The sequence below is a fragment of the Rhinolophus ferrumequinum genome, chromosome 21, assembly GCF_004115265.2.
Source record: "Rhinolophus ferrumequinum isolate MPI-CBG mRhiFer1 chromosome 21, mRhiFer1_v1.p, whole genome shotgun sequence".
NCBI lineage: Eukaryota > Metazoa > Chordata > Mammalia > Chiroptera > Rhinolophidae > Rhinolophus > Rhinolophus ferrumequinum.
In genome coordinates, this window is record NC_046304.1 from 16,138,466 (window position 1) to 16,162,822 (window position 24,357).

General features: G+C 38.8%; 2 protein-coding genes across 3 annotated transcripts in view; one reads left to right on the forward strand and one right to left on the reverse strand.

The window, feature by feature from the left end:
• The window catches only part of RPA1 (replication protein A1), a 44,305-nt gene extending 25,059 nt beyond the window's left edge, over positions 1–19,246 (reverse strand). The window contains exons 1-5 of the mRNA XM_033091604.1: positions 19,111–19,246; positions 9,535–9,585; positions 8,367–8,445; positions 7,459–7,567; positions 839–927 (exon numbers count right to left, since the gene is read on the reverse strand). Of these exons, the coding sequence (XP_032947495.1) occupies positions 839–927; positions 7,459–7,567; positions 8,367–8,445; positions 9,535–9,585; positions 19,111–19,143 (361 nt within the window). The 5' untranslated portion in view covers positions 19,144–19,246. The remainder of the gene's footprint in view (positions 1–838; positions 928–7,458; positions 7,568–8,366; positions 8,446–9,534; positions 9,586–19,110) is intronic.
• A 107-nt stretch (positions 19,247–19,353) lies between these two features.
• The window catches only part of SMYD4 (SET and MYND domain containing 4), a 31,174-nt gene continuing 26,170 nt past the window's right edge, over positions 19,354–24,357 (forward strand). Inside the window, exons 1-2 of one of the 2 annotated variants that reach the window (XM_033089848.1) lie at positions 19,354–19,665; positions 20,568–20,713. In XM_033089848.1, the coding sequence (XP_032945739.1) occupies positions 20,580–20,713 (134 nt within the window). In that variant the 5' untranslated portion in view covers positions 19,354–19,665; positions 20,568–20,579. The remainder of the gene's footprint in view (positions 19,666–20,567; positions 20,714–24,357) is intronic. The other variant, XM_033089847.1, reaches the window with a different exon arrangement.

Genomic DNA, 24,357 nt, shown 5'->3' on the forward strand with positions numbered 1-24,357 from the left:
CAAATATTCATTGTGAATTACTCCAATACATTTATGTAGCCCCATCGTCTTTTGTAAAATTATTTTTGATGGTTTCATTTTCTAACTTTTTAAACAAAGCTGGAATTTATTTTGGTGACAGTGAGCCTATACTTTTATTTTTATTTCACTTGGTGGAGGGGCAGATAAGCCTCCTCCTTTTAAGGGGTCAGTGATTAAAGATTCTTTGCCTTTTTTCTAAAACTATTATTGTCTCTCTTGTTTAAATTAATTGAATTTTTCTAATTTCATTATGCTTTTCTATATACTTTCACAAGAAAAATCAAAATCATTATGAAGAGACAATCACTGTGGAGAGGATTCTGGGGAAAGGGCAGAATAGGAAGCAGCAGGAATCTATCTCCCAACCTAGACTACAATTGCACTAGCAGAATCTGTCTGCTGTAACTATTCTGGGGGGAGACAGCCCTATGGGCCTGAGGCCTTACCCTGTGATGCTGGATCTGATGCTAACTCCAGCTAGGTGGTATAGAACTGAACTGAATTGTAGACTCCCAGCTGGCACCCACAGAGAATTCGAGACTTGCTTAGCGTGGGGAAAACAATCCACACATTTAGTTACAGAAGTGCCAGAAGTGTGAATGTTGAGTAAAGAGAAAAACACAGAAGTTTTTCCTTTGTGGACTCTTACCATCATTTCTCCAGTAATGAAAAAAACTGAAAAAAGAACCATGGTTCCTAGACCCCTAAATCACTAGTTTTATTAAGACTAACAAATCAAACTGAACCCAAAAAGTAGAATTCCAGATCTATAAAAAGGTATTCATTTGAGTGTTACAAGCTGTAAAAAGCATCTTACCTTCATTATAGGGCACTGGATTGCCAATCTTTAATCCAACTGCTTCAGCTGATTTCAAAACATCTAACTCCATCAAAATAACTACTCTCCTACAAAGGCAAATAAATAGAAACAAGTTAGAAAGAATAAATTCAGAAGCCTTATAAATGACAAGCTACTTAAAAAGCTTTCCACCAATAATCATTTTGATAAAATGATTTCCCTTTGTCAGCTGGTTTTCATTACTGAGTAACTTGAGCAATATATGATAGCAATTCCTACATAAATATTTCCTTTAATCTTTCACTGCATCATTATCAAGGCTTCTTACGATCACAGGGTTTTCATTTCCCATCTAGTCCCTTAATTAAAATGCAGTGTCCTTACTACATACCATATCTTCAAGGAGCAAATGACATGATAAGAATTAAGATTATTAAACACAAGAATATGTGGCACAACAAGAGGTGATTTATTTTCAGAAACATAACACTTATCTAAACAATTACCTTTTCCCAGGGAAAATCAGTATGACTATATATATATGTAATTAGTTTCAGGTGTACAAAGCAACGTACTAATTAGATACTTATACCCCTCATAAAGTGATAATCCCCGGCTCCCATGACTGTAGATATATTTTTTTTAATGTAATAATTATCTAAGAACTTAGTTCTTTGACCTATTTTTAACTCTAATTAAAATCTGCAGTAACTGCCCAAGGACCATAGGTCAAAACCTTCCACTTGGTCCACAAGGCTCTGTATGGTCTGGCCTTCTCATCTCACACCAGAGAGGCACTCTAGCCATACTGTTTCCTTCCAGTTACTGGGGTATGTTACATTCTCTTGTGCCACAAGGCCTTTGCGTAGGCCTCTTCCTGACTGGGATGGCCTCTTCTCATTCTGCCTCATCGAATACTCATTTTTTGGCTCTCGTCTCAAACATCACTGCTTTAAGAGACACTTCCTTAACCTTTAGTTTAGATCAGGTTTCTGTTATATTCTTTCCTATAGCTACAACTTCCTTCCTTCAGATCACGTCTCTAAAGTTTAATTAAATATAGTTTATATGTTCATTATTTATGTATTCATTCATACATATTTTGATTGTATATTCATCATTTATGTATTTCTCCTACTAGACTGCACTTTCAATGAGGGCAGGTATCCTCCAGTGCTTAATGCAACAACTGGTCCAGTTTGTATTGTGGCTCAGTACAAACTTGAATGTCATGATCATGCCTGTATTTTAAAGAGAACTACAACACAGAGAAGGAAATTTTAGGGGAACACAACTGGAGGCAGAGAGACCAACAGGAGAGAAGAACTAATGGTAGACTAAATTAGGGTAGTAGCAATAGAAATTAAAAAAAAAAAAAAAAAAAGTGGAGGGGCAGCCAGATGGCTCAGTTGGTTAGAGCGTGAGCTCTCAACAACAAGGTTGACAGTTCAATTCCTGCACGGATGCTGGGCTGTGCCCCACTGCAACTAAAGATTGAGGGCGGCAACTGGACTTGGAGCTGGGCTGCGCCCTCCACAGCTAGACTGAAGGACAACGGCTTGGCGCTGATGGGCCCTGGAGAAGCACACTGTTCCCCAATATCCACCCCCACGAAAAAAAAAAAAAGTGGATGGGTTGGAGCGAAATTTAAGGAATAATAAACCCAACTTCGTCATGTTGCATTCTTTAAATGATCTGATGGCTGTATTTTGGATTTTTATATACAATTGAAAAGTTTGTGCTACTTTTATCAGGTTTTCATATCAAGGTTATATTTCAATAAAATAAGCTTGAAACTATCTGTTCCTAAAAATTAGATAGATTCCCTATAAAAACTATCCAATAGCTATTTAATAGTGGATATTTAACTACCTTCCAAAATTACTACAGAACATACGAAAATGGAAGACTTATCAATCATTTAGCATTATCCTAATACCAAAACCTAAGAGAAAACACATTAAAAAAAAAAAAAAACTAGTTTTATCTTGTAATATACATACATCCTCAATATTAGCAAGATGAATCCAGCAGCATAGCAAAAGAATACACCAATCCCAACCTACAGAAAACCGGTGACAAGGACACTTTATGACTCTATAAGGATACAATCAGCAACATCCAGACAGTGGGAAACTGCATGAGGATAAAGAACAGATGACCTGGTTTCTTCAACAAATAAACAGCAAGGGAGGAAAAAAGTTATGAAGGAGGAACCTACAGATTCAAAGACACTAAAAAAACTATCAACCTACTTTAGTGTGAACTTTACTTTGGATCCTGATTCAGATAATTTACACACACACACACACACACACACACACACACACGAATAGATGGAAATTGAACACTGACAGCATATTTTATATTTTAGGTGTAAAGTGGGATTTTTAAAAACAAGTTCTTATCCTTCAAAGACATATACTAAGATATTTATGGATGAAATAATATAATGTCTGAGATTTGCTTCAAGATTACAGGGGAAGATAAATGTGGAACGGATATAGATAAAAACAAGATTGGATATCAGGTGATAATTTGAAGCTGGATGATGGGACATGGGTATTCACATACCATATTCTTAAATGAAAAGACTTACTATCAAGTACTATATAAATTTAATGCAATTCTTTGCCTTCCAACAAGACTTGTCTTTTTTGAGCTTCACTATATATCTAGAATTGATGTAAGAATAAAACATAGAAGAACTGTCAAGAAAATTGTGGGGAAAAGGTAAAGGAAGACATCACCTACAAGTTACTAAATATTCTACCTATGATATTAGGTTGGTGCAAAAGAAATTGCAGTTTTTGCGATTTTTAACCTTTTAAACCGCAATTACTTTCGCACCAACCTAATACTTTTACTCGCAAACACTAAGGTAGATGAAGTTACCTGTGTTAGTGAGGACACAGAGAAACTAAAACCTTCACACGATTGCTAGTGGGAATGTAAATTGGTATAGCCACTTTGGAAAACAGTCTCGTAGTTCCTCAAAAATTTAATCATGGGCTGGCCCGGTGGCTCAGGCGGTTGGAGCTCCATGCTCCTAACTCCTAAGGCTGCCGGTTCGATTCCCACATGGGACGGTGGGCTCTCAACCACAAGGTTGCCGGTTCAATTCCTCGGGTCCCGGAGGGGATGGTGGGCAGCGCCCCCTGCGGCTGGGATTGAGCACGGCACCTTGAGCTGAGCTGCCTCCCGGATGGCAGTTGGTTGGAGCGTCCTCTCAAGCACAAGGTTGCCAGTTCAATTCCTCGAGTCCCGCAAGAGATGGTGGGCTGCGCCCCCTGCAGCTAGCAACGGCAACTGGACCTGGAGCTGGGCTGCGCCCTCCACAGCTAAGACTAAAAGGACAACAACTTGAAGATGAACGGCACCCTCCACAACTAAGATTGAAAGGACAACAACTTGACTTGGAGAGGAGTCCTGGATGTGCACACTGTTCCCCAATAAAGTCCTGTTCCCCTTCCCCAATAAAATCTTTAAAAAAAAAAAAATTTAATCATAAAGTTACCATTTGACACACAATTCTACTCCAAGGTATATATAAAAATAATGAGAACATGTCCACACAAAAAACTTGTATGCAAATGTCCATTACTCATGATAGCAAAAAGGTGGAAACAATCCAATGTCTAAACAAATGGATAAACAAAATGTGGTATACCCACACAATGGATTATTAGTTGGCCATAAAAAGGAATGAAATTCTGACACACACTACAACATGGATGAACCTTGAAACATTATACTAAGTGCGCAAAGGTCAGTCACAAGGGACCACACATTATATGAGTTCATTTATGTGAAATGTCCAAAATAAACAAGTCTATAGAGACAGAAAGTAGATTAGTGGTTGTCAAGGGCTAGAGAGGATGGGGAATTTGGGGATGATAGCTAAAGGGTTCAGGGTTTATTTAGGGGCTGATAAAATCATCTAAAATTAGTTGTGGTAATGGCTGCATAACTGAATATACTAAATACCATTTTACACTTTAAATAGATGAATTGTATGGTATGTGAATCATATCTCAATACAGTTGTTACCAAAGAAAAGGGGGGAAAGGGACCAAAAAACCTCTATGGCACTGATACAAGCATAGACAAACAGATCAACAAAAAAAGATGGCAAACGCAGAATAAATTAGATAAATGGAATACCAGTCTCTCTGTATCTAGTTTTGCCAACCATCAATTCTCCACATAGCTATCAGAATCTTTTGGAAACTTCTTAAAACTTAGATCATACCACTAGTCCCTGGCTCAAAACCCCATGGCTTCCCATCACACTCCGAATAAACCCTAAACTCTTTACTGGGGCTTACAGCCTCCATGATATGGGCTATCCATTTGGAAAAAATTAAGCTAAATTCCTCCATCATATCCTATGTAAAAATAAGTCTCAGATGAACTAAAGTCTACTTAAAAAACCCGTAGAAGTGTCTGAAGAAACTAAAAGATAATTTTATAACCTGGTCAGGAAGTAATGCATTGCTCTATGACATTACAACGGCTACAATGTCACTAGGCAATAGATAGGAATTTTTTCAGCTCCATTTTAATCTTATGGGACCACTGTCGTATATGTGCTCCATTATTGACTGAAATATCATTATGCGGTACATGACTAAATTTACATTATCATTATACTTTCAAAATTATTTCTACCTATCCACCAATCAGTGATAAACATGCACTGAGAGATAATGATAATATGGTTATTTCTGGGTTGTATAAATTTTGGACAATTTTTTTCCTTCTTTGTATCCTTTTCTGTATTGTTTGAATATATTATACTAGGTATCATAATATTTTCTGAAAAAATTGAACACACCTAGAAAGACAGTTACAGATATATTCAAAGAAACACTGGTAAAAATTTTTCAATACTGAAATGCTATATATAATTTAAATGTTATCTAAATTATGGTAAATTTATACAATGGCATACTAATATATGACAGGGTATACCTAGGGACATGTAAAAATGATCACTATAAAGTTAAAAAGGAGTACTATAAAACCATATATATTATGAGGTTTTTCGAAAGGAAATATATATTCATAAATATTTACATTCATAGAAAAAATCTGGAAGGCTAGACAACAAAATGTTAATAGGTATTTCTGGGTAGTGGGATTACAGTTATTTTTCTTTTTGTTTATGTGAGTTTTGTAACTTATGCATATATTATTTGTATAATAAAAGTTGTTTTACAAAACATAATGACAAGAACACAAAATTCCATCAGGGTGAAGAGACTACTACATGATATAGAGAAATAAGTAACTGTTCACCTAGAATTCTATACCCAGTTAAACTACTTTAACTGAGTATAGACATTTTTGGATGAGCGATTTTTACCATTTGCAAACTCTCCCTAGACGAACTGCTAAAAGATGTTCTTCAGGAAAATGGAAGCTGAGCTATAAAGGAAGGAGTGTGATCAAAGAGGCAAAGTTTGAGCTAATAAACTATGGGTAAATCTAAATAAGCACTGACTATGTAAGAGAATATACTAATTAGAGGGACTGAAAACAAAGTTGAACTAAAACACTGAACATAGATCATTTTAAGACCTTTGTTTTATTTTGGAGGATGGTAAAAATACTGACCCGTTTTAGCATATTTGTTAACTCAAATGTGGATTTAAAAAAAAAAAATATGAGTAACCACAAAGAAAACATAAATAGAATGTATAACTTCCAAACCAGTAGAAGAAAAAAATTAAGAAAATCAATCCAAGACAGGAAGAGAGAAAAAAGTAAAGCAAGAACACAGCAAAAACACAAAATTTAGGAGGGAAAAATACCAATAATTAGGTAGAATAAACTCACTAATTAAATATCAAACTGAATTTTAAAACTTATAGAGTTTATGTAAGACATCTAAAATTAACATAAAGATTGAAAGTTAGAAGAAGAATAAAGATATAGTAAACAAATAGAAGTCAAAAAAGTTATTTGGAAACATAAAGATGATGTAATATACATTGATATATCCTTATTAAGATGGGAATACTTGCCATTTTTGCTTCTCATGTGCTTTGGTTGTATTTTGTAATTGAAAATTAAAATCTTGAGAAAAACATGGAATATAAAGCAACTCCCCAACAAAAAAAATCCATATTTTAGCAATGGTAGCCATGAGGGAATAACAGTTCTGTTCACTATTATATCTCTAGCATGTAATATCTGTAGTTATTCAACATTCTCTATATTGGCTGGATAAAGTATTTACTACAAAAGGTTCAACTTACAAAAAAGGGGCAGCATTACATAATTAATTATACATTTTTTTGCTCTAATAAGTGACCCCTTTTTATTAAGATACTTTGAGAGAGAATCTTAAAAATAGTGTTTCTCAAGAGATTAGAAATAAGAAGAGTTCTGCATTCTGCTTTAATTCCCTGCTCTGAAATATCCAATTTGTTTCCATATTTCTCTCCTTCTGGTGCCATATTTTAGCCACCTGAGTTTAGAATTCAATAGCTGTAAATTCTAAGCTGAATGTTCATCGTTGCTTTTTGGATTTCTAATTGAATTCTGGCATCCAAAGAACTGTTCAAAAACCAGTCCCCATTCTACAACACAATTAAAAAAAACAAACAAAAAACAAACAACATACCACATACCTTCCATCTTTCAGTGTGTTAACAATAAATCGGTTAATCTGGCAAATACAGTTGCTAGACAATTTTTCCTCTTCAACAAGAGCGTTTAACTGTGTTGCCAACATGAAAGCTGAAAAGCAGAGATTATTTTAGTCTCCAAAACATTTCAGTCATGACAGTCTAAAAGTTGATCACACCTGTACTAGCAAAGACAAATAATGTCTTAAATATATTCCTGAAATTAAAACTAGTCAGACTCTGCATAGTTAAAAACAGTGTAATTTGTTGTGCATTAATTAAACATCTGCTGCTACTGTGAAACGTATGTATTTTTTCTTTTCTTTTTTTAATTTATTGGGGTGACAATTGTTAGTAAAATTACATAGACTTCAGGTGTACAATTCTGTATTACATCATCTATAAATCCCATTGTGTGTTCACCACCCAGAGTCAGTTCTCCTTCCATCACCATAATGTATTTCTTAAAGTACCCAAAATCATTTTTTCCGTTTCTTGACAAAGACTGAAAAATCTTTTCTAGGTCCTCCCATCTAGGTCCTTGAGATAGCAAGCATATATTCTGCAAATTCTCTCCTTTCTCCCTTGTAATGCTTCTAACACAGAAATAAAACCCCATAAAGGCAAGTATAAGACAGCTAACCCATCATATTCACTAAATGTCAATATCATCCTGAGGGAAATTAATCAAGAAAAACACAAAGCACCAGTTAGAGAAAATTAATTAAGCCAAGTGGCAGCTTTCCACTAGATCCAGTCTATTGTTAGAATGCTCTCTGCAATCCTGTCTGAGTGAACTGCACATCCGAGCAAATGTAGCCTTCTGGAATGCCCCAAATTATTGCAATACAAGTTTTGGGTGTGTTTTTAGTATTTAAATACAAAATCCCAGGTTTACACATCATACTTACAGGAGAGAGTGTTCAACCCATCACTCATAAGCAGTCGATAACGGGGTGGACTAGTCCCTGTAGTAATGGGACGGATGTTCTAGAACAGAAAACTTGATTCATTAGCCAGGTTGTCTGCCCCATCCCCAAGGATAAGTAATGCTAAGTGGCAGGAGAGTGGGCTTGCCATTAGTTCAACACAGACCGAACTGCTTGCCCATTCTCTTGACACCTAAATCCAAGTAAAAGAAAATTAGATTTGATGGTTCTTCTACCAAGCTCTCTCCACTAACATTATGAAACACAACATAAATGAGAATAAAATGAGTTGCCAATACTCTTGTGTTCTCTTTCCCCTAACTTGAATTTGGTTGAAAATCAATTCTAAAAAAAAAAAAATAACAAGGTCCCTAACATATGCGAGGTACCGTGTAGGAAACATGCTAAAAATACAAAATGAAGAAAGAAAGAAAAAAAAAGTTCTTGCCCTGAAGGGCCTTGCAATTAGGGTAGAGATGGAGGCAGAGACATAAGAGAAGTGTGCATATAATGAATGACATGGAGACAGACCTGAGACATTTATCCCAACTTGAAGGAAATCAGAGGCAGCATTAAGCGAAATAGGAAAACAGAGCCTTGAGATGAAATAAGCCTTACGATGACTGGCAGCTAGTTTGAGAGTAACAGGGAGACCATCAGGCTTATGGACTCAGAATCTGCAGGTTATGATCCATGATTCTGCTTTTGTTGATTTTTGTCAATTCCCACCTAAATTTGAGAACCTCTTAAATGATAGAGTTAATGAATTTTAACCAGGAAAGTTCTTTTTAGGTAGATCTCTCTGGAGGCCACCTGTAAGGCAGATTTGAGCAAGATAAACCTCAGGGCAGGAAGACAAGTAAGGAGGCAGCTGTAATGATGTGTAGCACTACAGCATCCATTAAGTGTGGAACAAAGAGAGGCAAAGCCTCAAATCTGAACCTCCAAAGGCCTACCTTTGGCTAACTTAACCTATTTTTTAAAAAGCCCAATTCCTTTCTCAGGGTTACAACATGGACTGGCCTATTTTTTCATGATGATGGAGAGAATTTCCCAAAGTAAACAAATCTTTATGTCCTTCATCAAATGTAATTTATCGTTACACATAACTCTGAAAGCTGCTTGGCGTAAACCACATGTAGGTACTTACAATGACTTGGAGAATGGGTTTTATAGTTGTATCTCCCTGTTGCATTATGGCCTAAAAGAGTAAAAACAGATTCTTGTGAGATATACACTCAAATCATGATTAAAATTTGATATATTTGTACAGTTTAGGATTTGGAATAAACTACAGGTAACATTGTTTAAAGAGCACTTTTGGAGCTTATCATTTGAAAATCTAGTTTTATCACTCTACAAATTATAAAAATATAAAAGTGAGATACATGCTTACCAACAAGGAAATATTACATCTAAAATACTGGCAATCACATATGGACTCATACCAAACAACACAATAACTTCCCTGTAATGCCCGTTAATAGGAAATTAGATAAGTAAAGATGGAAAATCCTTAAAACAGAATATTATGCAGGATTAAAGAGAAAATGTTTATATAAGACTGGTTGCCTCTTGTGAGATGGAACTGGGTGAGTAGGGGACACATGTGCAAGGCAGACTTTGCACTGTATCCTCTTTTGTATCTTTAAAAATTTTTTTTTAATTTTTAAATTGGGGAATATTGGGGAACAGTGTGTTTTTCCAGGGCCCATCAGCTCCAAGTCGTTGTCTTTCAATCTAGTTGTGGAGGGCGCAGCTCAGCTCCAAGTCCAGTTGCCCTTTTCAATCTTTAGTTGCAGGGGGTGCAGCCCACCATCTCATGTGGGAATTGAACCGGCAACCTTGTTGTTGAGAGCTCGCACTCTAATCAACTGAGCCATCCAGCCACCCCTCGGGGGGGTTTAGCAGCAGCTCGTTGTCTTCAATCTAGTTGTGGAGGGCGCAGCTCACTGGCTCACGTGGGAATCGAACCAGCAACCCTGTCATTCAGAGCGCGCGCTCTCACCCACTGAGCCATCCGGCTACCCTATACCTTTTAAATTTTGAAATCTCCACTCTATTAGCAATTACAAAAATAATTTCTAAAGAAAAACAGAAGAACTATCAATCAGGTTTTTAAAAAGCCACATTTAAAGGTAAACATCAGAAAAATCAACAGTAGTTAAAACTGGTTGCCTGACCTGCTTCTACCCATGCTGAAATAAATAATACCAGACTAGCTCTTCCAACCATAACTAAAATCCTGGACAAAAATATATGAACTGTTTTCAAATACTGGACAACAAGTAGAGCAAGACTGAGATCCCTAAAAGGAAGACAAATGAGGTGAGCTCCACAACGGTCGTGGCTTTCCATACTTTCTGGATCACAGTGCAGGGAAGGAAACCCAAGCACATGGCAGCCCTGTCGAGCATTGATCAGGGTTCAGGGAGGTGAATTCACTGGATTTCGTGGATACAGAGTACCAGAGAGGAGGGAGCTACACAGAGAAACTTCAATAACCTACATGGGGCTTCCCTTGAGTTTTTGGCTGAATTCTAAGTTGTGCGTACACAAAATGAGACTCTACAAGGCCAGGCAAAGAGTAAGTATTAAGAGAGCAGTAAGCTGAAGATAGCAGAGTAAACACTGTGCCTGCATCCTCCCACGAACACATTAAAATTAAAACTAAATTATAGAACAATCAACCTGGAGAATCATCTGAAGTCTAGCCAAACAGAAGTCCTATAACTAAAAGTATAAAGAAGCAGCCACATTGAGACTGGTAGGAGGGGCAGATATGTGAACGAGCCCCAAAACTCCATATGGCAGTTGAGAATCAGGAGGGATATCTCAGCTGCGAAGGTTCCCCACAACGGAGCGAGGGACCCCAGCTGCACACCAGCCTCCGGAGGCTCGTGCTGGCAAGAGGCGCCCCCACAACATCTGGCTGTGAAAAACAGTGGGTATTCCAAACATTCAGGTGGTACGGAAGGCTGCAGGAAACCCAGACACTCTCTTAAACGGACCTCACACAAACTCACTCACTCGCAGGCTCTCACCCTAGGCTCCGGTGGAGGGATGGTGACTTGAGGTGTTGGAGGGACACGGAGAGGGGGGCAGACTGAGGTGTGTGGCTTCGAGGCGAGGGCTGGAGGAGTCACTATTTTTTCTGTGAGGGGTCCTTCTCCCATGAGGCTGAGGGGTGGGCACCATCTTTCCTGTGTTCAGCCCTCCCCAACTTGGCCAAATCTGAATCTCATTGGTCTGGTGAGCTCTGCTGAGACCATGCCCCACCCAACTCCCCCAACGTGCCTGAAGCACTTTCTCTGCCTACGTTGCATTCTTTCTTGGAAAACTACTGGAATCCAGGATCCCCAGGAGGGCGGCAACTGGCCTATGCCCTGAGACTTTTGCTGAGTAGCTCCAGGCTCAGCACTGGCACCAAACCAGAATTTACATTAACCTGTTGACAACTCTTCCCACTCTAGTGACTCTAAAACCCTGCCTCACCCAACTTTCATACTGTACAAGGCTCTATCAGTGGCTGAACCTTAAGGGAGCTGGCAGGCCTCAGGGTGTCCTGGCTTTTTGTGGAGCTACCCCAGGCTTGGTACTGGTGGCAACTGTCCTTGGTTCCCAGTGTGTCCTCTCCCACATGCCTCCAACTTTAGCAGAGGCAGCAAACAATCACAGATAGCTTTGTAGCTACTACCAGGTAGTCCCCAGTCAGTCACAGGCAGTGGGTGACCTGGACCTGCACCGGAGCCCCTCCCAAGAGGCCCCAGAACCACCATACTTGAGGATGACTTCAGACCACAGCAGAGCACCACCCAATTAGCCCCACAAGTGGCACACACAAAGGGCAGCCTCAACATGCACCAGTGCTCACTGGGGTGAATCCCACTCAGTGGGTTAAGCCTCCCACACAGCAGCCTATAAGCAGTGGATGGCCAAACCCCACAGTCAATCAGCCTGAGGGCCAATGCCACCCACTGATGTGCCAATAGCAATCAAGGCTCAACTATAACAGGAGGGCACATGCAACCCACACAAGGGACACTCCTGGAACACCTGAAGCAGGTGACCAGGGAGACTTTGCCAGGGCCCCACTGGGTACCTACTATATAAGACTACCTGCCAAGTCTGGGAGACACAGACGATCTACCTAATACATAGAAACAAACACAGAGAGGCAGCCAAAATGAGGAAACAAAGAAATACATCCCAAATGAAAGAACAGGAGAAAACTCCAGAAAAAGAACTGAACAAAATGGAGGCAAGCAATCCACCACACACCAAGTTCAAAACAATGGTTATAAAGATGCTCAAGGAACTTAGTGAGATCTTCAACAGAGAGATAGTGAGCATAAAAATGGCCATAGAAACCATAAAAAACAACCAGTCAGAAGTGAAGAATAACTGAAATAAAGAATGCACTAGGAGGAGTCACCAGCAGACTAGATGAAGCAGAGGATCAAATCAACCATTTGGAAGACAAAGTTCTGAATGACCAGAAATCAGTTGATTAAATGTTTCTTTAACAATCTGCAAAATCTTTGCGTAATGCATGTGTCTCCCTTCATAATGTACTTTTGAAACATATGCTGGCTATTGTGACGCAATAGGTTCTGCAGGGACAGGAGGACGACCCACTGTCTCTAAATTTCTTGGTTCAGGTTCATCCTATTGTAGAAGCTTATCAAGAGTGAATTTTGCTGCACTGGATCTAGACTCCTTTTTATTTTGTTCCAGTCCAGTCTTGTATTGCATACTATCCACTACAGCACAAAAAGCAAATTATGGTCCCATGACATTACCTGTTACTGTTTCCTTAAGGTCAAGCTGAACCCGCTGCACTTGGTGCAAACGGGTACAAGGCTGATACAAGATTTCTCTCTCCACGTTTATATTTTATTATAAATTCCTTTTATTTTTTATTTTTTTGAGGAAGGACAGGATTTGAAATAGATGAAAGACCTTTGGAAAGCAATGGTTCTGGAAAATTACCCGTCACTTGTGTAACCTTGGATGCCATATTCAACAGCCTGTAACTTTCCGAGGAATGTGTGGTGGGTATAGTTACTGTGTAGGCTGATGGCTGAACTGGCAAGTTCTTTTTCAGCATCTGAGCAAAACTGGGGACTCAGGAGCCCTGAAACCAGTTATGTTGGCAGACATTTTCTCACCAAAATTGGCCTTCCTGCTTTGTAGGCCAGACCCCACAGCGGGCTGTAGGCCAAGGGGTTCGCCGGCAACACCACTGCTTCAGAATACACATTCTTTTTAGTACACCTGGAATATTTTCATCAAGATAGCACATGTGCTGGGCAATAAGACAAGACTCAGTAAATGTTAAAAGACTGAATTCATACAGAGTACATTATCTGACAACACTGGAATTCAACCAGGTATCAATACCAATATATCTAGCAAACCTCCAAATACTTGGAAGTTAAACAACAAACCTCTAAATAACCCATCTGCTGAAAACAAAATTACAAGAGAAATTAGAAAGTATTAATTGAATGAAAATACAATCTATCTAAATGTGCGGTATGTAGCTAGAACAATGCTTAGAGGAAAAACTATAGCTTTAAATGATTTTATTCAATTATCTAAGCTTCCACCACAAGAAGCCAGAAAAAGCACAAACTAAACCCAAGTATGTAGGAGGGAAATAACAAAAGAGCAAAAATCAATGAAATGGAAAATAGACAATAGGAAGAAAACAATTGAACCAACAGCTGGTTCTTTGAAAAGAGCAATAAAATTGATAAATCTCTAGCTAGTACGGTCAAAAAATATAAAACATATATTGTTAATAGGAGTAATGAAAAAGGCATCACTAAAAAATTTTAAAGGAAAAAGAAAAAGGCATCGCTATAAATCCTATGTAGTTAATAAGAGATTAGAAACAACTTTATGAAACAATTTAGATAAAATGGGTAAGTCCCTTGAAAAACATAAATTATTAAAATTGACATACAAAAAAAACAAAAAATCTAGATAGCTCTATATCTAGTAAAGAAACTAAATTTATACTTTAAAATATCTCATCAAAGAAAACTCTAGGTCAGGATGGATTTACTGACAAATTCTATACGTCATTTAAGAACAAAAAACTACCAATCCTGCATAAATTATTTCAGAAAATGGAAAACACCTTCCAACTCACTTTATGTTAAAAAAAATATGTGATGCTTATATTTAACAAAAGACATATCCATAAAAAAGAATTCTTACAACTAATTAATAAGAACACGACCCAATTTTCTAAAAGGACAAAAGATCTGAACAGACTTCACAAAAGACATACAAACGGCCAATAATCACACAAAAAGATGCTCAACATTATTAGTCATCAGGGAAACATAAATTAAACCCATGGTGATATACCACTATATATTTATTAGAATAGTTAAACTTTAAAAAACTGACAAAACCGGGGCCGGCGGGGCCCGGTGGCTCAGGCGGTTGGAGCTCCATGCGCCTAAACCGGAAGGCTGCTGGTTCGATTGCCACATGGGCCAGTGGGCTCTCAACCACAAGGTTGCCAGTTCGACTCCTCAACTCCTGCAATGGATGATGGGCTGCGCCCCCTGCAACTAACACCGGCAACTGGACATGGAGCTGAATTGTGCCCTCCACAACTACGATTGAAAGGACAACAACTTGACTTGGAAAAAATCCTGGAAGTACACTGTTCCCTAATAAAGTCCTGTTCCCCTTCCCCAATAAAATCTTTAAAAAAAAAAAAAAAAACTGACAATACTAAGTGCTGCCAAAGATACGGAGCAACTAGAAGTCCCATAACCACTTTGGAAAACATTTGGCAATTTCTTACAAAAGTTACCATATGCCCCAGCAAGTGCAGTCCTAGGTATTTATCCAAGGGGAATGAAAACATTTCCACAAAAGACTTGTACATAAATATTCAAAGTATCTTCATTCATAATAGCCAAATAATGAAAATAACTCAAATGTCCAACAATAAGATAGTGTTTATTCATCAATGGAATACTACTTAGCAATAAAAAGGTACAAATACTGAAACAACATGAATAAACCTCAAAAGCCATTTGCTGAAAGAAGAAAGCCAGACACAAAAGGGTACATATTATTTAGTTCCAATTACATGAAGTTTTAGAACAGTCAAAACTACAGTGATAGAAACCAGAACTCAGAACAGTGGTTGCCTAGGGTAGAGGCAGAAGACGGGAAGGCAAAGGAGACTGAGGTGGTGTGATGACAGGGGTGTCAACACTTTTCAAAATTCATCAAACTGCATGCTTACAATAGGTGTATTTTAATAGGTGAATGTAAATTAAACTTCAATAAAGGTGACTTTTTAAAAAAGTTGTCTGGGTGGTGAACACACAATGTGATATATAGGTGATGTATTACAAAATTGTACCCCTGAAATCTATGTAACTTTACTAACAACAGTCACCCCAATAAACAACAAAAAAAGGAGTTATTTCCAGGGAACAAACTGGGGCAAGGTGGGACAGAAGGTCAGTAATTTCATTAAACGCCTTTCTGTTCTATTTTATTTTAAAACCACATGCATGTATTACTTTATTCTTTTTAATTTAAAATGTGCCATAAATACTGACTATAACATTTACTGTTTTCTGGGACATGTAGCATGACATGTACACTTAAGATAAAATTGTCTTAAACTTTCCAAATTAACATTGCTAAGAAAAACACAAGGCAACAGAATGCCATAATCAAGGGCACATGTGTTTGAATCCTTGTTCCATGAACAAATTATTTAACTTCTCTACACTTTAAGCTCATCATCTGTAAAATGGGTAATAATAAAAATCTACCTTAGACGGTTACTGGAAGTACTGGCTATTATAAAGTATCTGGCACATTGGAAATGGTCGAAAACATTACTTCCTTTGCCTTTCTTTATATTACCCAGTTACTTACAATATAAAAGCTGTTCGTTCTATTTATCACAATAGTCCCATGCATTCTCTCTTACTTTGTGTTAGCTCTTGCCCACAATGCCTCTGCTATTTGTGTGTTAGTTGTTTGCCCATTAGGGCCTGTGTCTTTTAAACTAAAATGATATTATTTGCTTTAGCTAATAATCAAAGTTGACAAAGGTCCTCTACAATCTGTCACCACAAACATAGGCAAAACTTTTCTTTGTCATTTATGAATAAAACCGAAGTAATACTTTATCTGACACTAGAAATATGTTTCTAAAATCTTGAATATAGCAAAAACCTCATAATCATTCATTTTTTTTAAAGTGAAGAGCTGTTCCTAATTTTTTTCCTACTCCCATAATTTGTCTGAAAAGCAGCTATAAAGTAAATGATGACAATTTGCAATTACTTCCCAGGTCTAATTATTCCTAATTTATTAAAATATCCATTCATTCCGCCAACTGTTCTTCCCCTTCCTGTTTCCCCCAAGCTCCCTTTCTTCCCCATTCATCTCTGTCCCTTTCTTTTCACCGCCTCATATGCAACTAGCAAACGTTTATTGGGCACCTAAAACTTGCCAGCACTGCCCCAGGTATTCAAGGTACCATGCTGAGCAAAAAAAAAAAAAAAAAACAAACAGACATCATTTCAGACCTAAAAAAAATGTAGTCCAGTGGTGGAGACAGAAAGTACCTGATATTAATCAAATCAACAACAAATAAATGTAAGCTTACATCTGTGATTATCAATAGGTAATTAACATGCTGAGCAGTCGCTATGTATCTGGCATGGGCTAAGCACTTTAAATGTAAGAACTCCCTTAATCCTCCCACTATCCAATAGGTATTAGATATTATTACCCTATTTTACAGAAGAGGAAAGGCCAAGTTTAACATCTTGCCCAAAGTCACAGAGTTGATAAGTGAACTCAGAGAAATTTGGGTCTCAAAATAACTGGATTTCACCTAGCATGGGAAGTTAACAACTGAACTGAGATGTGAAGACTGTTAGCCTATGAGAGTGAAAAACCACCTGGGCAGTAGGCAGAGGGAAAAGAATGATCAAAACCCTGTGGAAGGCAAGGGTATAGAATAAACCAGGAATTTAAAGAGAAAAAGGACTGGAAAGGAAGAGAGAACAAGTTGAGAATATGCTATAATGGAAATAGCAGGAGGAGGGTATGCTGAGTGGCAGTGAGTGATCCAGGCAAAAAATGATGGTGCCAGCGAGGATGGAGGGAAGTAGATGGAGTTAAGAGATACATGTGCAAGTAAACATGTATCCTGAACATTCAGGGTGACACAGGAAGAATGAGTCCTCAATTGCTCAATTTCTGGCTAGCATAACTTAATGGATAATAGTGCAATTCACCCAGATAGAGAATACCAAGCGGCCCAGATTCAGAAAGATAGTTCTGATTTGGGACATGTTGAAATTTAAATGACTTTGAGGTATCAGGTAGGATAAATTAGAGTTTTGTCTTTCAGAGTAAAAGGTGACTCCGGACAAAGAAACTTGTGAGCAAGTAACATAGAGATGGTAATGAGGTTGTCTTGGAAGAGAGCCTTGAGTCAACAAACATTTACAAAGAGAAACCTGTAAATAGGATGTGAAAACCAGCCAAGCTGCGCCACAGAAGCGCAAAGAAGAGATTGTCACCAGAAGGAAGCAATGCTCAAGACTCAAATGCTGCTGAGCACTCTGATAAATTGAAAATTGAAGCATCTGTTGGATTTAGCCACTTGGAGGCACTGTGAATTTCAGCCCTAGTTATTTCTACAGTGATCATGGGGGTGACTGATTAAAGTGGGTTAATGGGTTGATGGAGGGCGGTTGTGCAACTCCAGTGGCTCTCAGAAGTCGTCCTTTCAGCTGTGCCCGGACATTCCAAGTCCTGCTGCCACTGTGGACAAGGCTCAGGTTCATTTCTCCAGAATCAACTAAGAAATGCTCTTTTCTGTGCCCCTGCTTAGTTCTTTCTAATTGTTTTTAAAATGGCAGATATGGTTTTGGTTTCATTGGAGCGATTTCTCATTGCCTCAGAGAGCGTGGCAAACCCGTATGTCCTCTATGTACTGCAGTCAGCCACACCCCACAACTCTGCAGCACCTATAAGAAAGTTCTGAAACAACCAGAATTCTAAACAGCCATGATTTAGCTAAAAGAGCAATATCCCTTTGCATTTTAGCAGTTTTGCAAGAAGTGTGGCTCTTTAGAATACCCCATCTAGTGTTTATGTTTGGTGAGCGTTGGCTTTCATGAATTCAACATGTATTGAGTGTCTACTCTGTGCCAAGCACTGGGGATACAGAAAGCAAGACAGGTCTCTGACCTCAATGCGCTGACAGCCTAGTGCAGGAGACAGACAAGCAGACCAGGGCACGGGGTCAGATGGACTACCTGGGCTTGAAGGCTCAAACACTTTCTCTGTGAAATCGGAAATGAAATAGCTGAAAACAGACAATTCTGGAGAAATTTGGCTGTGGGTGGGGGGGGAGGGAAGGAGACAGAGAATAGTCTCAGGAGATGGGGGGAGTCAACAGTTTATTTTGTTTCGTGTTCTTAAGCAGGAAAACGTAAGCATGTTTAAAAGACGATGGGAAAAATCCTTTCAAGAAAGGGTGATGATTCTAGGGAGTCCACCCGGCGGTTCCCCCCCACCCATTCCCGCTATCTCCTCCTTTCCTTTTCTCTTCCCTCTCGCCTCCAGCTCTTCTTCCCCTTCTCCAATCCGCACAGCCCCAGAGCCCACAACCACTCCGGCCCTCCGGCCCAGCTCGCAGGCATCTCCTCACCGCAATGGCCCCTTCGCTCAGGTGGCCCACCATGGCTCCGCCGCAACAACTCCCGCGCTTCGGCTGCGCTGCTGCCCAGGCTTCACCCGCGGAGTACGGCGCGCTCTAAGGCAATTGGCCCGAGGAGCTGAGTACGCCACTTCCGCCTCTTGTCGTTTACACGGCACAGGGGCGGGTCTAGGGGCTGAGCAGCCACCGCATTGGCCGAGGCGCGGCGGACGACCACGTGACCCTCCCAAGCCTAACTTCAGGCCTAGTCGCCGGATGGCGGGATCTGAGGGCACAGAGCCAGGCTACGGGACGCGCCAAGGTTGACGCGAGCGCCGCTAAATGAAGCGAGTGGAACAGTTCCGGGATCTTGGCGAGCGGGCTCTCGGAAACATACCCGGCTCGACTGGTAGCCCAGAGGAGAGTTAGAGCTGCTCCCTGATAACCCTGCTGCTAAATGTAGTCAAAGCAGTGACTTGATCCTGAGCTTAGCACACTTTCTGAAGGTAAATAAAACCTGGTTCCTGCCCTCAGAAAAGAACATAGGCTGTCGCGGGAGCTTCCGCTGTAAGTAGCCCTAACTCAAGGTAGACATGGTATGGGCCCCAGGAGAGAGACAAAGTATGCTGGAATCACACTGATGTAAAATCAGAAAAGGCTTCCCGGAGGAGGTGTCATTTGAACTGAGTCTTGACGGATGTGTGGAAATTTGCTTGGTGGACTCCAAGTGAGGGCAGGGATGAACCTGGAAAAATGAATAGCCTATGCAAAAACTGGAGTGATGAATAGCCTGGCAAGCTGGGGATGGCATTGAATAGCTCAGGATAGTAGTTACCTACAGAGGAGGTGAGACTTGAACATTAGTAAGCCAAGGGTCAAATAATGAAGGGTTTCTATGGGGCTTTCCTAAATGCTAGGAGGAGCATTGATGAAGTTAAGGCAGAGTACTGACATCTGTCTGAATGCAGAAGGATTAAATTGGGGTGGGGGGGGACTGAGGGTATGGAGATTAGTTACGACAGGCTGGAAAGAATGCCAGACAAGACATGGTGAAGGCTTGAATTAAAAGAATGACCTGGGGATTGAAAAAAAAACTGAACTCTGTAAGAGATATAAATATTTGTTAATAGTTGCTGGGGAGAGTGAGAAAGAAGAATCTGGGAGGTCTCTTAAGGTTTCTGACTTGAGCAACTAGGGTAGATGGAGTTCTAAGAGAACAAGGATGGTGGCTGTCAATTCACCTAGCGTGGTGCCTGGAACAAAGTAGGTTTTCAATAAATAATCTCTGAATGAAAGAATGTTGAGTGAATTGGAGAAAATATAGATCCTTCTTCAGCATGTAAACAACTATAGAAAAAGAGCACAAGAATTGATTATGTTGCTTCATGCTTGCTGGAATGAAATCTGGATTTTCAAAAATTGTGCATTTGTAGAAATCTAAATTCCTTACTTTCTTATTCATTTTGTAGACTTAAAGTAGCATGGATCTGCCCGTAGATGAGTGGAAATCATACCTATTTCAGAAGTGGGCTTTGCTCCCAAAGTCCATTCAGGTCACAATTTCTACAGCAGAGACTTTGAGCGATGTCTTTCTTCACACCTCTTCGCTTCTTCAGTAAGTTAATGAAAGCTTTAACCAGGGAAATTTTAATCTGGAAAATGTTCCCTTTTGTCATTTGCTCTCAAGTTATATCTCATTTTGATGGAAAGATTTTAAGTTTATTTTGTTTTTTGCATAAAGCATTTTGTCATTTTAATTTTTTTGTGTGGTCAAGTAACCCTATTTTATTTATTTTATTTATTTTTATTTATTTTTCATGAGTTTCAGATGTACAAAACAACATGATTAGACATTTATACCCCTCACAAAGTGATAACCCCAACAAGTCTACTACCCCTCTGACATCATACATAGCCATTGCAATACCATTGACTGTATTCCCTATGCTGTACTTTACATTCTGTGACTATATATATATACATTTAATTATAGTTGACATTCAGTATTACTCTACATCAGCTTCAGGTGTACAGTGCAGTGATCAGGCATCTACACAATCTATGAAGTGATCCCCCTGATAATTCCAGTACCCATCTGACACCCTACATAATCTTTACATTACTGATTATATTCTCCGTACTGTAGTTCACATCCCCGTGACTACTTTGTGACTACCGGTTTGTACTTTCTAATCCCTTCACCTTCTCCCTCCTACCCCCTCCCATCTAGTAGCAACCATCAGTTTTTTTTCTCTGTATCTCTGAGTCTACTTCTGTTTTGTTTGCTCGTGTATTCTGTTCTTTAGATTCCACATATGATTGAGATCATATGATATTTGTCTTTCTCAGTCTGACTTATTTCATTTAGACTAATATCCTCTTGGTCCATCCATGTTGTTGAAAATGGAAAGATTTTGTTCTTTTTTATGGTCGAGTAGTACTCCATTGTATAAATGTACCACAATTTCTCTATCTAGTCATCTACTGATGGTCATTTGGGTTGTTTCCATATCTTGGCTATTGTGAATAGCACTGCAGTAAACATAGGGGTGCACATATATTTTTTGAATTAGTGTTTTGAATTTCTTTGGATAAATACCCAGGAGTGGAACTGTGGGGTCATAAAGTAGTTCTATTTTTAATTTTTTGAGGAACCTCCATACTGTTTTCCATAATGGCTGCACCAATTTGCAATCGCACTAACAGTGCACAGAGTTCCATTATTCTCCACATCCTCGCCAGCACTTGTTGTTTGTTAATTTATTGATGATAGCTTTTCAGATAGGAGTGAGGTGGTATCTCATTGTGGTTTTTATTTGCATTTCTCTGATGATTAGTTATGTTGAACATCTTTTCATGTGTCTATTGGCCATCTGTATGTCCTCTATGAAGAAATGTTTCTTCATGTCCTTTGCCCATTTTTCAATTGGATTGTTTGGTTTTTTGGTGTTGAATTGTATGAGTTTTTTAAATAAATTTTGGATATTAACCCCTTATCAGGTGTATCATTGGCAAATATCTTCCCCCATTCAATAGGATGTCTTTTTGTTTTGTTAATGGTTTCCTTTGCTGGGAAAAAACTTTTTAGTTTGATGTAGTCCCATTTGTTTATTTTTTCTTTGGTTTCTTTGCCCGAGGAGATATATCAGTAAAATATTACTAAAGGTAATGTCTGACTTCCTATACTTTCTTCTAACAGTTTTATGGTTTGGGGTCTTACATTTAAGTGTTTAATCCATTTTGAGTTTATTCTTGTATATGGCAGAAGAAGGTGGTCCAGTTTATTTTTTTTGCATATATCTGTCCAGTTATCCCAGCACCATTTATTAAATAGACTGTCTTTACCCCAATGTAAATTCTTGCTTTCTTTGTCATAGAGTAAATGACCATATAGGCATGGATTTATTTCTGGGCTCTCTCTTCTGTTCTATTGATCTATGTGTCTGTTTTTATGCCAATACCATGCTGTTTTGATTTCTATAGCCTTGTAGTATACTTTGATATAGGTATCATGATACTTCCCGCTTTGTTCTTATTTCTCAGGATTGCCATGGCTATTCGGGGTCTTTTATAGTTTCATATAAATTTTAGGTTTATTTGTTCTAGTTCTGTGAAAAATTTCATTCGTATTTTGATAGGGATTGTGTTGAATCTATATATTGTTTTGAGTAATATGGACATTTTAACTATATTAATTGTTCCTATCCATGAGCATGGTATATATTTCCATTTATTTGTATCTTCTTTAATGTCTCTCTTTAATGTCTTATAATTTTCTGAGTATAGGTCTTTTACTTCCTTGGTTAAATTTATTCCTAAATATTTTTTTGATGCAATTGTAAATGGGATTGTTTTCTTAATTTCTCTTATAATTCGTTATTGGTGTATAAAAATGCAACCGATTTCTGAATATTAATTTTGTATCCTACTTTACTAAATTTGTTTATCAGTTCTAATAGTTTTTTTGGTGGAATCTTTGGGATTATATATAGTATCATGTCATCTGCATATAATGACTATTTTACTTCCTCCTTTACAATTTAGATGCCTTTTATTTCTTTTTCTCGTCTAATTGCTGTGGCTAAAACTTCCAGGACTATGTTGAATAAAAGTGGGGAAAGTGGGCAATCTTGTCTTGTTCCTGATCTTAAGGGGAATGCGTTTAGCTTTTCCCCATTGGGAATGATATTAACTGTGGGTTTGTCATATGTGGCCTTTATTGTGTTGACATGTGTTCTCTCTGTTCCCACTTTGCTGAGAGTTTTTATCATAAATGGATGCTGTGTTTTGTCAAATGCTTTTTCTACATCTATTGAGATGACCAAAGGATTTTATTTTTCATTTTATTTATTTGGTGTATCACGTTAATTGATTTGCGGATATTGAACCACCTTGTATACCAGGAATGTGTCCCACTTGATCGTGGTGTATGATCTTTTTAATGTATTACTGAATTCAGTTTACTAATATTTTGTTGAGTATTTTTGCATCTATTTCATTAGGGATCTCAGCCTATAGTTTTCTTTTTTTGTAATGTCTTTTTCTGGTTTGGGGATCAGGGTAATGGTGGCCTCATAAAATGAGCTTGGGAGCCTTCCCTCCTCCTGGATTTTTTAGACTAGTTTGAGAAGATAGGTGTTAATTTTTTTTTAATTAATTTATTTATTAATTTTTTTAATTGGGGAAGGGGAACAGGACTTTATTGAGGAACAGTGTGTACTTCCAGGAATTTTTTTTTTCTTCCCCATGTCAAGTTGTTGTCCTTTCAAGCTTAGTTGTGGAGGGTGTCATTCAGCTTCAAGTTGTTGTCCTTTCAGTCTTAGTTGTGGAGGGCGCAGCTCAGCTCCAGGTCCAGTTGCCATTGCTAGTTGCAGGGGGCACAGCCCACCATCCCTTGGGGGAATTGAACCGGCAACCTTATGGTTGAGAGGACGGGCTCCAATTAACTGAACCGTCTGGGAACTCAGTGGCAGCTCAGTTCAAGGTGCCGTGTTCAATCTTGGTTGCAGGGGGCGCTCCCCACCATCCCTTGCGGGAGTCGAGGAATTGAACTGGCAACTTTGTGGTTGAGAGGATGCTCTCCAACCAACTGAGCCATCCGGGAGCTCAGCGGCAGCTCAGCTCAAGGTGCCGTGTTCAATCTTGGTTGCAGGGGGCGCTCCCCACCATCCCTTGCGGGAGTCGAGGAATTGAACTGGCAACCTTGTGGTTGAGAGCCCACTGGCCCATGTGGGAACCGAACCGGCAGCCTTCGGAGTT